This window comes from Raphanus sativus, chromosome 6, assembly GCF_000801105.2.
Source record: "Raphanus sativus cultivar WK10039 chromosome 6, ASM80110v3, whole genome shotgun sequence".
NCBI classification, from domain to species: domain Eukaryota; kingdom Viridiplantae; phylum Streptophyta; class Magnoliopsida; order Brassicales; family Brassicaceae; genus Raphanus; species Raphanus sativus.
Window position 1 is genome coordinate 4,546,793 of NC_079516.1, and position 13,958 is coordinate 4,560,750.

At 35.0% G+C, this 13,958-nt stretch overlaps 2 protein-coding genes and 2 pseudogenes across 2 annotated transcripts; 1 reads left to right on the plus strand and 3 right to left on the minus strand.

Moving 5' to 3' along the window:
- Positions 1-1,700: 1,700 nt before the first annotated feature.
- Positions 1,701-3,333, minus strand: LOC130497077 (probable 2-oxoglutarate-dependent dioxygenase AOP1; annotated as a pseudogene).
- Positions 3,334-5,203: 1,870 nt separating this feature from the next.
- Positions 5,204-6,726, minus strand: LOC130495966 (probable 2-oxoglutarate-dependent dioxygenase AOP1; annotated as a pseudogene).
- A 3,417-nt stretch (positions 6,727-10,143) lies between these two features.
- LOC130496841 (uncharacterized) lies at positions 10,144-12,948 on the plus strand. The gene is made up of 5 exons (XM_056989401.1): positions 10,144-10,502; positions 10,597-10,712; positions 10,840-10,958; positions 11,054-11,705; positions 11,779-12,948. Exons 1-5 carry the CDS (start codon positions 10,344-10,346, stop codon positions 12,770-12,772), a joined length of 2,040 nt encoding a protein of 679 aa, XP_056845381.1. The 5' UTR covers positions 10,144-10,343; the 3' UTR covers positions 12,773-12,948.
- Positions 12,949-12,961: 13 nt separating this feature from the next.
- LOC130496842 (probable histone H2A variant 3) lies at positions 12,962-13,909 on the minus strand. The gene is made up of 2 exons (XM_056989402.1): positions 13,730-13,909; positions 12,962-13,439 (listed from the first exon to the last, which is right to left on the minus strand). Exons 1-2 carry the CDS (start codon positions 13,835-13,837, stop codon positions 13,143-13,145), a joined length of 405 nt encoding a protein of 134 aa, XP_056845382.1. The 5' UTR covers positions 13,838-13,909; the 3' UTR covers positions 12,962-13,142.
- Between the last annotated feature and the right edge of the window lie 49 nt (positions 13,910-13,958).

Consider the following 13,958-nt stretch of genomic DNA (forward strand, 5'->3'; position numbering starts at 1 on the left):
ATAAACGATCGGTGGAATAAAAGCCGAAGCCAAAGTCCATCTTAAATGTTTAAAGATATATTTAAACATATATTAAACATAGTAATATGATTGAAAAAATGATAAAGAATTAGAGATAACCCACTAAGCAAAACATGAGATTTTTATATATGTCAAAAAAAGAACATGAGACTCTTTCTCAATCTTCCTTTGCCAAGCCCGAGAGATCAATTTCTTTCTTGGTAAATTACTGTCTAGTTTAAACACATGCTATTTATAAATTTTCAAAAAAAAATGAAGAGTCCACATCATTTTAATTTAAAAGTTGTGTTTTCTGAAATAAAGAATCACAACTTTTCAATATAAATTGTCACATTCTTTCAATATAACAGTTATTAAAATAAAAAATACACTTTTTAATTGTTGAAAAACAAATAACCTTTCAACTTAAATGAAGTTCACAACCTTTGGAATTAATCAGGTTTGCTATTATTAGTAGATAAGTTTAGTTACATTTACATAAATCTATACTATTGAAAGTACAAGCATGTTTTGGATTTTTACTCTTTTTACCCCTACCAAAGAACCTTCCTTTGTATTCATTAAGGATATTCTGGACATTCCTACGCTAAATTTCTTCTTAACTATTTTTTGATTTGTCATTAATCACTGGTTTCCTAATTTAATTTCGGCCTGCGATTATTTCTTTTGTTTGATACTGCATCGATTATTTCCATGTTTGATACTGTTATTAACCACCGGTTTTTCTAATTCTAAAATATTAATTTTTGACAACAATCATTATCATTTAGAACGATTTTGAAAAATATAAATATATTTAAAACAAATTTCCAACTTATGATCACCGAATTTGTCTTATCATTAGAAAAAATCACAATATTAAAAATACCGGGTTACAAACGGTAATTTCGTTCAACCGCAAGTCCGAGTCGGGTTTCAAAACACCGATCAAAACTATAAAACTGTTATATTGATTTATATTAAATATATCTAATTCAAAATTAAAAACCTAAAAATACATGTACAATATAGTTTTAAACCGAATATAAACCCGGAATATAAAACACATATTGAGACGGGTTATATAAATGCATATACAAGACGGATTATATAAATGTGATTATATAAATTTTCACCAAATATAAACCCGCGCTTTGAAAGCGCGGGTCAAAATCTAGTTAGTTATTAAACAAAGAGTCATGATCTATCATTTCCTAGAGTTGTGTCTTTACAACTAAGAGTTGTGTCTTTATAACTAAGAGTCATGTCTCTTCAACACAATGTTTGATCTCTATATAAGATCAAACATATTTGTAAAACAGCGTGTGTGTATATACAACAATAAATTAATAAAGTTTAGTTTCTGTAAATACTCTGTTTTCTTCTTATAAAAACAGAGCACGTAATCTACATTCTTTTCCTAATACTGATTATCAGTAATTGTAATATTGACAATCAGAAGATTGTGATTAGGATAAAATCACCAAACACAATGTCAAACCGAGACATCTGAAAATAAAACATCGCCATATCATTAAAAAAAAAAATCGCCATATCAGTTTCAACATCTAAATCTGTCTATTATCTGATTCCACGATCGAAACAATTATTTTGGGGTTTCTGTAAGTCAAGGTTTTACTACAAGCTCCAGAGCCAACAAGACAAAGTAAGAATAAAACAAACCACCTCAAAAGTAAACGAAACAAAACATAGCTAGCTAGTGATCAAATGATACACTCATACACATATGCATAGCTTTATTTATTTGCAGGGAATCAATCTGATTTAGAGAGAGCAGTAAGCCTTGAGAGCAGATAAATCCCTCTTATGGGTATCGGACGTATTGGTGATGTTGAACTTAAAGTAAGCATCATAATTAAAAGGCTTATAGAGACGAGGATGTTCATCATCAACAATCTCCTCAAGTGTATTTACCATCAGTCCTTCTTTGGGAAGCACGAACAGTCCAGCCACGTGCCGATCTTTCTTTCCGGTTATTACCACACGGTGATACGGAGGAAACACCCTACCATTCAGTAGTACCTACAAAGCCCATATAATGATGATGTTGATAGAATAATCAAAAGATGATTTTACATGATTGACACTCAAGGAAGCTTAATCTTACATGAAGTGAAGCTCCGGCCATTACGAGGAAAGAAGAGTCTTGAGATGGCTTAGCTTGATCCACTCTTCACCATCTTTGGCTCTGATCTCCACGCCATCTACTACGTCATTTTGACAAAGTATTGTAAGGACATGGCTATCGATATGAGGGTTGAGGCCTGGCTGCTCCTCTTCGTTCTCGTCAAGCCCTCTATATTTGATGAGACCAAAGCGTTTCCTCGCTGAGTTAAGGTGCTCCTCGACGAGGTATTTCTCGAGACCGAAACTCTCCATGATCATCGTCCTCACCTTCACGTCTAGTGCTATTAAATTCACCGCGAATGACTGAACGTTATTGCTGCAAGAAAGAGAAAAAATGATACCAAAAAGAAAAATAGAGATACAAAATTTACAGAAGTATATATATTTCATCTATTTTGTATTAGAGTTTAATTATTTATTTCATCTATTTTGTTATTTTTCTGTTGGGCATAAATTCAACTAGGAGTAATTCCAGATAAAAAGAAAAATAAGGGTATATTGAAACCCATACCCAAAACCCACCTCTTAATTCTAAAACCTAAATTTAGATTAGTTAATCCAAAATGTATAAATACATGTTTTACTCTTTAATAAAATCTTCTTGGTCCGTTTTCCTTTTTCGAGAGATATTTTTTTTGTGAAAATAAACTAAAAAGAGATATCAAAGAAATTTCTCAAAATTCAATTAGGAGTAATTACAGATAAAAAGAAAAACAAGGGCATATAGTTAAGAAAGAGAACCTGAAAGGTGACGTTGCCTTGAGGCCAAAGCTTGTAGGTTAATTCGTCGACAGTTTGAGGATTCTCTGCGTCACAGCCAATAGCCTCGTATAAAGGTAGAGTCGGATGCTGACCAGCGTATCCTTTGTAGAGTTCGTCAGACTTTATTCTCAGTTTGGTTTCCAGAGGTAAATCGAAAAATTCTTCCGATGCCTCGAACAGTGCCTTCCGTAGCTCCACAGAAGCTCCGTTGAGCAAGGCCTCGAAACATCCGTACTCTTCTAGGGCTGTTCGGACTTGGGCTCTCACCGATTCCCACTCTTGAGTTTCCGGTTTGAGGTTTGGAATCGAGAAGTCGATGACCGGAAGGGTTAGGTGAGATTGGGTATTCGAACTTATTGTCATTAGTTATGTTTAAAAAAAAAAAGAATTAAGAGTGTTGTTTGTGTTTGTGAATATTTTGAAGACTCGGTAGGTTACTAATTATTATATATGAGGAGAAAGTCGATGTGTCCACATGATTTTGGTCTTAGAGCATATTTATTGCATGTTTCTTCACTATTATATATCTGGAACACAAAAGCAAACAAAAACAAAAAGATTCTCTGTGCGAGATTGGTTAAAAAATCGAAACACTATATGCATGCATATCAGCAAGCTCATGGAGTCATGGTCATCTTGAACTAAAGAGAAATAAAAAAAACTATACTGGCATTTCTAAAAATATCAAAATTAGCACTAAAAACTATAAAATCCAACAACCTACAATTTATGATATATAATATATAGAACTTAGTTTCTAACATTGGATCAATTCCAAAACACACATAATGCTATTTTCTGTAAGTGGTATTTTTTTTCCTCAGGGTGATGATATCATCATTAATTCATAAAACTACTATTTTATATATAAGTGAAATCAACTCAATTATAAATCGATCAAATTCATATCACATTGATTCCTTGACAATTGGTTCAAGGTTTGTCAATGTTTCTTAAAATCTTTTTTTAATTACTTTCTATGTAATACTTGGGATATATGCTATAAATAGATCATATGATAAGGATATAATGTACTATTGGTTATTTTAGCTATATATATACACATAAGTGCAAACAGTATATGATCATCTACTTGTTTAGATTTACATTGGTAAAAAGAAGAAAGATTTATAACGCCATACCGGAAATTCTAATATTATATATCTAGAAGGTGGACCATATTAATTTTAGTCTCTATTAAACATCAATGTTAAATTATCTCAAACTGAAAAAATTAAAAATTAACTCAGAACATTCATGTTGAGATAAATTTTCTTTTTAAAACATGAAATTTCATGTCTTAAGTAAACGAACATTGCCCATGTTGAACCTTTTTTTTTGAACTTTCTTCTTCTGATGTAATGAATAAAGAAACTCAATTATATGGAGCTCATGCAAATTAAGATTTATTAGAAGCTAACGAGTCAACAAGACCAACTCGATCGAATGAACTGTTGGAACTATTTTTTTAGCAATGTATTCATATGCTAAAAATAGAATTAGTGTGAATGAGAAATGGAAGTCTAATGTGTGTGATTTGAGAAACTTGTATAAAGTTACAAATATACACATTAGATTTTTGGATTTGGATTTTGATTTGTTAGTTGGACGTCATGTTCATTAATTTAATCTTATAAACCAAATATATGTGATCTTTTATATTCATAAAATATAAAAAAGAAATCCATTTAAAGTATATTATTTTGTTTGAATGAGTCAAATAATAATAATTATACTCTTTAATTTTTTGGTCAAAATGTGAAATGAATTCACATATTAACTGACAAAATTAAAGTCTACATTAATGCACCATGGAGGTTTCATTTCTATGTTGAAAATGAAACTTGTGCTTCTCATTATTTTTCTATATAAATGGCTTGTTTGCATGATAGAAAGAAATACATAGCAAATACCAAAAGAGAAATCACATTCTCCTATATTGAATAGTCATGTTAGTATTTTTTTTATTTCTTGTGTCTGAGAGTACAACACAAAACTAGTTTCGCCAGGCTTCTGATAGAGTGAGGCAAATTCAGAAGATTGTTTGCAGTTGTATCCTGGGACTCATTACGTTATCGAACCGTCGCACTACGGGACGTATTTTGAGTTAAGGAAAGAGATAATATTTCGCCTCTGCAGTTGAATCATCCTTTCTTACTCTTTGATATAATTTTATCATTTTTATTCTTTACAATATCAGTAATCCGTAGTTTATAAAATACGGTTCTATCATGAACAAGTGCAGAGTGATCAAACAAGACATATTTTTAATTGCAAGGCATCATATAAATGTTTAAAGGGCACAATAACTCTTGAGACTAGATAGATCTCTCCCTTGGTATTTGTGTTGGACCTGTTGCTGAAGTTCACGTAAGCCTCAAAATCAAAAGTTTATAGAGACGAGGGATGTTCATCGTCTACTATCTCCTCAGGCGCATTTATGATCAGTCCTTGTCTAGGAGGCGAGAACAGGCAAGCCACATACCGATCTTTCTTTCCGGTTATAACCACTCGGTGAAGAGGAGGAAACACCCCACCATTCAATAGTAGCTGCAAAAATCCATATTATATACAAGTTAATCACAATAATTAAAGAATATTAAATATTGAAACTTGAGACTCAAGCAATGTTAATTTTAAAGTACATGAAGAGAAGCTCCGGCTATAACAAGGAAAGAAGTATCTTGACACGGCTAGCTTTGATCCACTCTTCACCATCTTTGGTTTCAATCTCCAAGCCATCTACAACATCGTTCTGGCAAAGTATGCTGAGGAATTGTCTGTCGATATGAGGTTTGAAACCTAGAGTCTCCTCTGTGTTATCGTCAAGTCCTTTGTATTTGAATATTTGAAGGTGGTTCTTTGCTGAGTTAAGATGTTCCTCGATGTATTTCTCGAGCCCGAAACTCTCCATGATCATTGTCCTCACCTTCACATTTAGTTCTATCAACTTCTCTCCAAATGACTGAACATTCTTGCTGAATTTATCGCAAATCTTAATTATTAGTGCTTTGTAATCGAATTCTTCTGTATTGATATCGCTAAATTACTAAAACTAGTACCATATATAATACAAACGGATACAAAAATATGAATATGTAAAATCTCCATGCGAAATATGTTAATTTCTGATAAAGGACTTAAAATTAGAAAGTATTATTTAGTGTACTTTTAAGAGATTGCTTTTTGATTTTTATTATGAAAATAGATATTTTTTTTTTAATTTTAGATACAACAAAAAACTAAAAATACAACAAAAACCAAATACTATAATTTATACTAACAAATACTAGCCAAATACAAAAAGCCAAAATACTATTCTAAGAACTACAAATATTCATGGCCAATTTTTTTCTTAACATGAACATAACTGTATAAGATGGGAACCTGAAAGGGGTGTTGCCTTGAGGCCAAAGCTTGTGAGTCAAGTCATCGACAACCTCAGGACTATCTACACCGTAGAAGCCCATACCTTCGTATAAAGGCATAGTCGGAATCGTCAAGTACCCTTTGTAAATTAATTCGTTTGACTTTGTGCTTAGTTTCGTCTCTAGTGGTAAATTAAAAGCCTCCTCCGTGGCCTTGAAAATAGCTTTCCTTAGCTCCATGGAAGCTCCATCGAACGTGGCCTCGAAACATCCGTACTCTTCAAGGGCTGCTCGGACTTGAGCTCTCACTGAGTCCCACTCGGGAGTTTCTGGTTTGAGATCTCCACTAGAGAAGTCAATGACCGGGAGAGAAAGGGGAGATTGGGCTTTGGAAGTCATCATCAGTACTTTTGGTACTTCCTTTAATTTACTGGTTTACTTCTTTTTATTAAAGGTCTGTCGGCTTAATTAAAGCTAGATCTTAACCCGCCCAACCGGGCGGGTATTTATTTATGTTTTTAGTTTTTATTTATAAATGATATATTTGTAATATTTAAACATAAATTTAGATTGAAAATTAATATTTGTAGTTATAATAAAAATTAAAAGTTTTAAAAATATTTTGATATAAATTTTAAATTCCTAATTAAAATAATATAGAGATGAGTCATAATTTTTTCCAATTCTAAAATCTTAGCACTATTAATAAAAAATAAAATAATTTTTAAATAAATAAAATATATAACATATTTGAAATTAAAATAAATTTGTTAAAAAAAATCTTACGCCATTGTTGTTTATTTCTATAGTTTGACCCGCGGCCGTATAAATATTTGCTTTCACTTCAATTTTTTTCCTTTGTTCTAATGATATATATATATATATATATATATGTGTGTGTGTGTAAATTAATATGTATTACATAATTGTTAGGATACAATTTTAAAACAAAAATTTTATTTATTACTTTAAATAATTATATTATGTGATTTTGATCGTCTATTACATCACAGTGTATCATATAAAAATATAATATTTATAACTAATTGGACTTATATTATAAAAGTGTTATACTAACATTTTATAAATAAAATATTTTATATTTTATTATATTTTATTTATATGAATATATAAATTGATTTTGATGTGTGATTTTTTTTCTATTATTTTTATTAATAAATATTGAAAAATATTTAATGTTAACAAAAATCTATAAAGAAATTTATTTTGGTTAAGATTCATTCTATTAAAGAAATCTATTATTTAAATAAGGAAAAGACATTAAATACTTAAATCTATCATTTAAAAAAGGAAAAGACAAAATTCTCTACTATCTTTGTTACCAAACAAAATTTAATTTTTTTTAAAGACTCCTATCCCTATTACCAAACAAAGCTTAAAATACTTCTACTTTAATAAGATAGATGTGTATCTATAGTTTCTTAGTAAAATATATTAAAAAGATTCTGACCATGTGCGTTTTAGTAAGCTAATAATGGCTTGGTTATTATATTGCAAGAAAAATTGACGTTCTACCTAATCAATGGAGTACAGTCCAGCAGTCCCATTATAATTCACATGTGATGAATCACGGGTCCTGCTAAAATATAGCTAACTAACAGTGTGTTAGGTGAATGTAACTATATAATAATGGAGAAAGTTGAAATTCTGTAAGTGCGATTTGTTTAACAAATAGTGTAAGATTTTTGTTATTACAAGCTCAAGAGTCAACAGACCAAGTTTGGCCAAATATATGGAGAGAGTGTTCTTTATGTATCCCCCGTGATCGATGTCACATCATTGCAACTTACAGAAAAAGGCCAGGCCTAAACGGCCCAAAAGGCCCATTTGAACACCCCAACCGAACCTAGTTTAGCTTTAAGCCGATATTCTGTCTGATTCAGCGAGTCGATTCGATATATAACGCTGGAAGCTGGGAACTGAGATTGGTGTACAACATGTCGTCGGTTCCACCCACAGTAGCGAAGAGATTCGTCACAAGATTCTCAACTACTATAACAAGACGTCACCTTTCTCTGACAAAAATAAAAATATTCTCCCAGAATATGAGACCACTGTTGAGAGGTTTGGTATTTCGAGAAGGGAGAGGTCAGTGCGGAGGCTGGGTGAGCCCGTTGTAAGGATAATGGAAAACTTCAAAAGGAGGAGAAACTTGAAAGACTTGCTTGATTACGAACATAGAGTGGATGATCGCTTTGTTTGTTCAGTTCTCGACATGGGCGTTGACGTGATTGCCAAGATTACGTTTTAAAAGTGGGGCTGGTAGAAGTGGAAACTTTCAACCTAACCACTCCACCTACATGGCCTTTCTACATTGCCTTGAAGAAGAGGCTAGGAATCTTGATGGTAATTCTGATGATGCGACACAGAGTGTATACACCACACTGTTGGGATTATACTTTAAGTTTGGTACGGTTGAGGTGTTAATAAAGGTCCCGCGAGTGTGGCAGTACATTGATGCGTACGATGCTCTGATTGAGACTCTATTTGAGTCCAATGCACCTGATTCAGAGGTGATGTATTTGTTTGATTAAATGAAGTCAGACGGTACTGTTTCCCCTACTACATATATACACTTACTCAGTCCTTATAGATGGCTTTTGTAAAAGAAACAGAGTGGACAAGGCTCTGTCGCTTCTTGAGGAGATGGATGAGGGAGGTCTCCCTCCTTTTCCTCCAGTGTATTGCAGCTTCATAAACTTTCTTGGAGAGGCAAATGATGAGCTATCTAAGGAAGTTAAAGAGAATCTCGGAAATGTCATGACCAAACATTTTGGGAAACATGGAAAGCTCAAGGAAGCTGTTGTTGTGGATCTTCTCAAGGACCAAGGAAAAAGTGGTCTTGATGTCAATGAGCTTATGTCAGGAATGGTGAAGGGTGGAAGCTAATTTGTTTCTTACAAAGACTGGGCTTTGCTAGAGAAAAGTTTGAAACTATGAAAGTAATCTGGGATTATGGTATCACTTATAATAACTCTTTTTGGATGTTTCCTACATGCTGGAATGTTTAAGGAGATGATTGATGAATGATGATTTGGCAGAATTTTTTCCGGAAATGTCATGTCCTTATCACAGATTTTGTTTCCTCTTCTGCAGACGTACATACCAGTTCTCATACACTAGAGATCAAACAAAACATGTACTAGAGCTCAAACAAAACATATATATGAAATTTTTCTCTGGCATTACTTAGTTAACATTCTTAGTGGACCTTATACATGACTCAATATCAAATCACATGTGGCAACTAAAAAGCTCAATATACAATGTCGGCCGAATATACTCAACATGGGACAAGAGTGTCAAGCAGATTATTTTAAAACACTCTCGTGACCATTGAATTAACAAAAAAAAATTAAATCATATTCAAAATAAAGTTATATCGTATGTGCTCAACCAAAACAAATAGTTTTTTTTTTTATAAAAAACATATAATCAAACAAATATCGGTTATAAATTTATCTTGTTAAAAGATAAGTTTAAATGATAAAATCATCAACGGTTAGTTAACAAAAAAAAATCAGTCATCATCTGCATAATATATAATCATTCACCACAAAAATCAAGTTTGCTTTAGGCATTAAAAATCCTAGAAAATCTTGTACATATATTTGACGGTATGACTTGCTCTAATCAATACTCCTTTTTCATCTCACAATTTTAAAAGTTCGAAACAAAAAAAAAACTGTATATATATCACAAGAAGAAACCTAACTCCATTTAAGTGGAAAATATGAAGGAGGAGCGTGTGTCCAAGGTGGCATGTAGCCGTTACACTCCCACAAGCCGTTCCCATGCTTACGTGGCCACGACTTTTTAAATTCTCGTCTCCCACAGCTATTTTAATTATAATAAAAAAATAAGATATGGTCGTCGTGAAATTAACGACAGAAATTAAAATCCGACCGTTGTTTGAGTTCATCTTCTTCTTGCCCGAAACAGAACTAACTCACATTCCCAAAAAAGCTTCCTTTTTTTTTTCTTTGTCTACACAAAACCTAGAGAGAAAACAGTTGATCTTGCTCTTCTCTTGGACGACCAAAGATGTTGGGAGATTACGATATAACGGAGGAAGACATGGTCATCGATGAAGCTCAAGGCTACCCTTTAGCTTACGCGAAGATCTGTCGCGATTTCAATACTTATCCGTACAGAAACGGACCTCCTTTCACCTTCACACCCTACATTCTTCAGCAGAACGAGGTAATTAATTAATCTGATAAAAATCATATATTAGCCAAGATCGAAAAGTTTGATCCTTACATACTTTTGTGTGTGTCTATTGTTTGTCCTGAAGATGTCAAGATGCAGAGAAGCAGATCAGATGTTCCCTGTAATAGATCCGAAAGCAAGACCAACTACAAAACCAAAAATCTTCTTAAGTCTACTCTGGAAACAACTCAATCATCTAGGGTAAGGAATGACTCATTCATACATTAACAGGTCCTGAGTATAGGCTAGTGAAGCATTTATATGTATAAATATATTTTATATGTATCCAAATTTGTAAATAAATAAAAAAATGATTGTAATTTTGTAGAAATGCTGGGTTTGATCCAGCTGTGATACGGATAGATCCATATGGGAATGTTGTCTACTTCCACGCTGATTCAGCTTCTCCTCTCGCTTGGAGTTTTGATCATTGGTTCCCTTGCTCAAGTAACAACACACATCCTCCTCAAGTTTCATCTCTCTCTCTCCACTTTTAGGGTTTCTGATTTGATTAAAAAGATTTTTGAATTTTTTAAATGTAGGAGGAGGTTTAACAGTAGCAAGCAACCTAAGGATAGTGCAGTGGCAAGCACGCAAGAACAAGAAGGACAAACTCGAGTTCCTCGTCCCCTGGTGGGATCTCCAGGTCGGCATCTCGGTGAGCCAGTTCCTCTCCATCTTCTCCTCCTCCGCTTCGAGCTCAGATTTCAAGAAGAGAGCGTTTGCCTTCTTGTTCAAGGAAGGCGAAACCGAGGAGCTCAACGGCTCTCAAACAGTCGACTCCCATCGTTTCCCAAACCATTTCGTCGAGTCAAAAGACAAGTTCGGTGTCGCCTCGGCTGCAGTTGTTGCTGTCTCGCCTTATGACCCTTCGTTGGTGCTGAGATCGCTTGATCACAACCGTCAGACACCTGCAGCGAGGAAGGTGAAGAAGGAGACTCCGTATCAAGCCATTGTTGCTGCTAGGGACTCGCTGAGACAACGAGAGGAAGTAGTGAGAGTGGAGATGAGGAAGTTGGATGATGAAGTGAATGATTTGAAGAGGAAGAACGGTGAAGAGCAGGTTAGTATTCAGGAGCTTGAGAGCGAGCTTGTTAAGCGGAGGAGAAGAGCTGAGAAGTGCAGGAGAGTGGCGGAAGCTCAGTGCTCTTATAGGAACACGCTCGAGAAGATGATCCGTGATGCTATGCACCAGTAAGAGAGATTCTTGATCTTCTGTATATGTTTTTAGCTTCAGTGTTCTTTAACTTTTGTTTTTTTTTTGTAGGAGTGTTGTGTATAAGGAGCAGGTGAGGTTGAACCAGGCGGCCAGTGGGGCACTGATGGCGAGATTAGAGGCGCAGAAGGCGATTTGTGATGGTTCAGAGAAGGAGCTTCACAAGAAGTTTAAAGAAAGGGAGGAGCTGGAGAGTCGAGTGAGGCCTGAAGTGGAGAAAGCAAGGAAAAGAACAAGACTCTTGATGAAGGATGAAGATGACTTGTTGTTGCTGGAGGATAGAGATAAGAAGCTGTCTTTGTATCTTCCTGGTACAAGTCAAGATACGTCAATACAAAAGGAGTTGAGAGTATACCTTGAAGAAGAACATTCCGAGGCTAAAACTCAGAAGCATCATGGGGAAATAAAGGAAGTGGAAGAGGAGGAGGAGAAGAATCAAGAGGTGTCTGAGAGATCTCTTGTTAAGTTAGAAGAAGGGAAGAGAAGCAGCAGAAGCTTTAGAGCATTACCTGTATTCAAGGAACCAGAGAGTGAGGAGGAAGATGAGGAAAGCAGGAGAGAGAGAGGGAAAGGGAACGTTGAGAAGTGGCTCCATGTTTTACTGGAAAACAACAGTAAAGCTGAAAGAAGCAAAGAGATTGATGAGATGATAGAGAAACTAGACCACAAGTTCCCTCTACTTGAAAAGGTTAACGAAGAAGAAGAAGAAGAAGAAGAAGATGTGGCTGCTGAGGAGGCCAAGAAGGTGGTGGAAACAAGAGGTGAAAGCAGCAGCTCACGTAGAAGCAGAACGAGTTTTGATTTGAAGAACACACCGGAGAAGAGCGGGAGAGATAAAGTGGTGAAGAGATCAGAGAGTGCTAGAGTTTTCAGAAGGATTCCATCATCACCTTCACTCTTCTTTGGTAGAATGAAAAAGGGAAATGACCTCGTCAGGAAGAAGCCAGTGGTGGTTTCAGGTCAGGACGATGAGAACGAGTATCTCGTTAAGAACAACTTCATCAAGTCATCTTTCCAAACAATCAAACGAGCTGTCAAGTTCTAGACCAATGTATTATGTCTTCATAATATTGCATTTGTTCTATTATTGTGTGATCAAATATTGTTTTTGTGTGTGTATAAAAAGACTTCCCTCATTGTTTTGCTCTCCTTCATGTGTAATAATAACAGCTTGTTGTGTTGTTTTTTCATTAATAGTTATCAAAGTCAAGTCTCTTCTTAGATTGGTCATATCTTATGCAGCTGTTTCCACATGATCAAACACCAAAACACTAATCAGAAACGAGAGAAACAAGTCACACTTGAGTCTTAAACAAACAAACAAACAGACAATCTCCACTAGTATCTTAAAACATAGACCACTATTTAACAAAAAGGAGGTCCAAAAGAGACAGAGTTGATGAGGTAGAGAGGAGCTATTCTTGGCCGGATTTGTTGATGAGGGACTTGTGAATGTGAGGAATGACACCACCACCAGCGATAGTTCCTTTGATGAGAGTATCGAGCTCTTCGTCACCGCGAATAGCGAGCTGAAGATGCCTGGGTGTGATACGCTTCACTTTAAGATCCTTGCTCGCGTTACCAGCGAGCTCCAAGACTTCCGCGGTCAGATACTCCAAAATAGCGGCTGTGTAAACGGCCGCGGTTGCGCCGACGCGTCCGTGAGCGGTTGACCTTCCTTTCAGCAGTCTGTGGACTCTCCCAACTGGAAACTGCAAAACAAAAGGGACAGAGAAATAGAAACATGTGTTTTTTTGTCAGGATGCTGATGCTATGGTGACATAAAGATTCAACAGTATTATTAAATATTGCCTAACGTTTCTTCTAGACAGTTCGTCAAAATCTACTGGGAAAAATCTCAGGAACTAGAACAGAGGATGAACTCAACTCCAATCTCTAGACTATTATAATAAATCAACATCAGAATATTCAGAGAGTCTCGCAGATCCGTGACTTATACGTTTCACACATCCCAAGAGAAGTAAGAGAGAGAGAGAGAGACCTGAAGACCAGCACGAGAAGAGCGAGTAGTGGGTTTCTTCTTGTCTTTGTCCTTGTCGTTACCGCTTGATTTCCCCATTATCGGCCCTTTCGCTCCTTTTCCTGACATTTTCCCCGCCTTAAAAAACAGTCACACCAGTGTCTTACACGAAGAGATATAGAGAGAGAGATCCGGACCGGATAAAATCTATATTATAATGAGGGAGTTTCACTCCTGTATAAGGGACACG

What these genes read in the sequence shown, in the direction of transcription:
- LOC130496842 (XM_056989402.1), bottom strand. Translation starts at nt 13,837, where the DNA reads ATGTCAGGAAAAGGAGCGAAAGGGCCGATAATGGGGAAATCAAGCGGT. An exon ending in CTTCTCGTGCTGGTCTTCAG is followed by an intron (nt 13,440 to 13,729) that starts GTCTCTCTCTCT and finishes TTTGTTTTGCAG; the next exon opens with TTTCCAGTTGGGAGAGTCCA.
- LOC130496841 (XM_056989401.1), top strand. Translation starts at nt 10,344, where the DNA reads ATGTTGGGAGATTACGATATAACGGAGGAAGACATGGTCATCGATGAA. An exon ending in TCATTGGTTCCCTTGCTCAA is followed by an intron (nt 10,959 to 11,053) that starts GTAACAACACAC and finishes TTTTAAATGTAG; the next exon opens with GAGGAGGTTTAACAGTAGCA. An exon ending in ATCCGTGATGCTATGCACCA is followed by an intron (nt 11,706 to 11,778) that starts GTAAGAGAGATT and finishes TTTTTTTTGTAG; the next exon opens with GAGTGTTGTGTATAAGGAGC.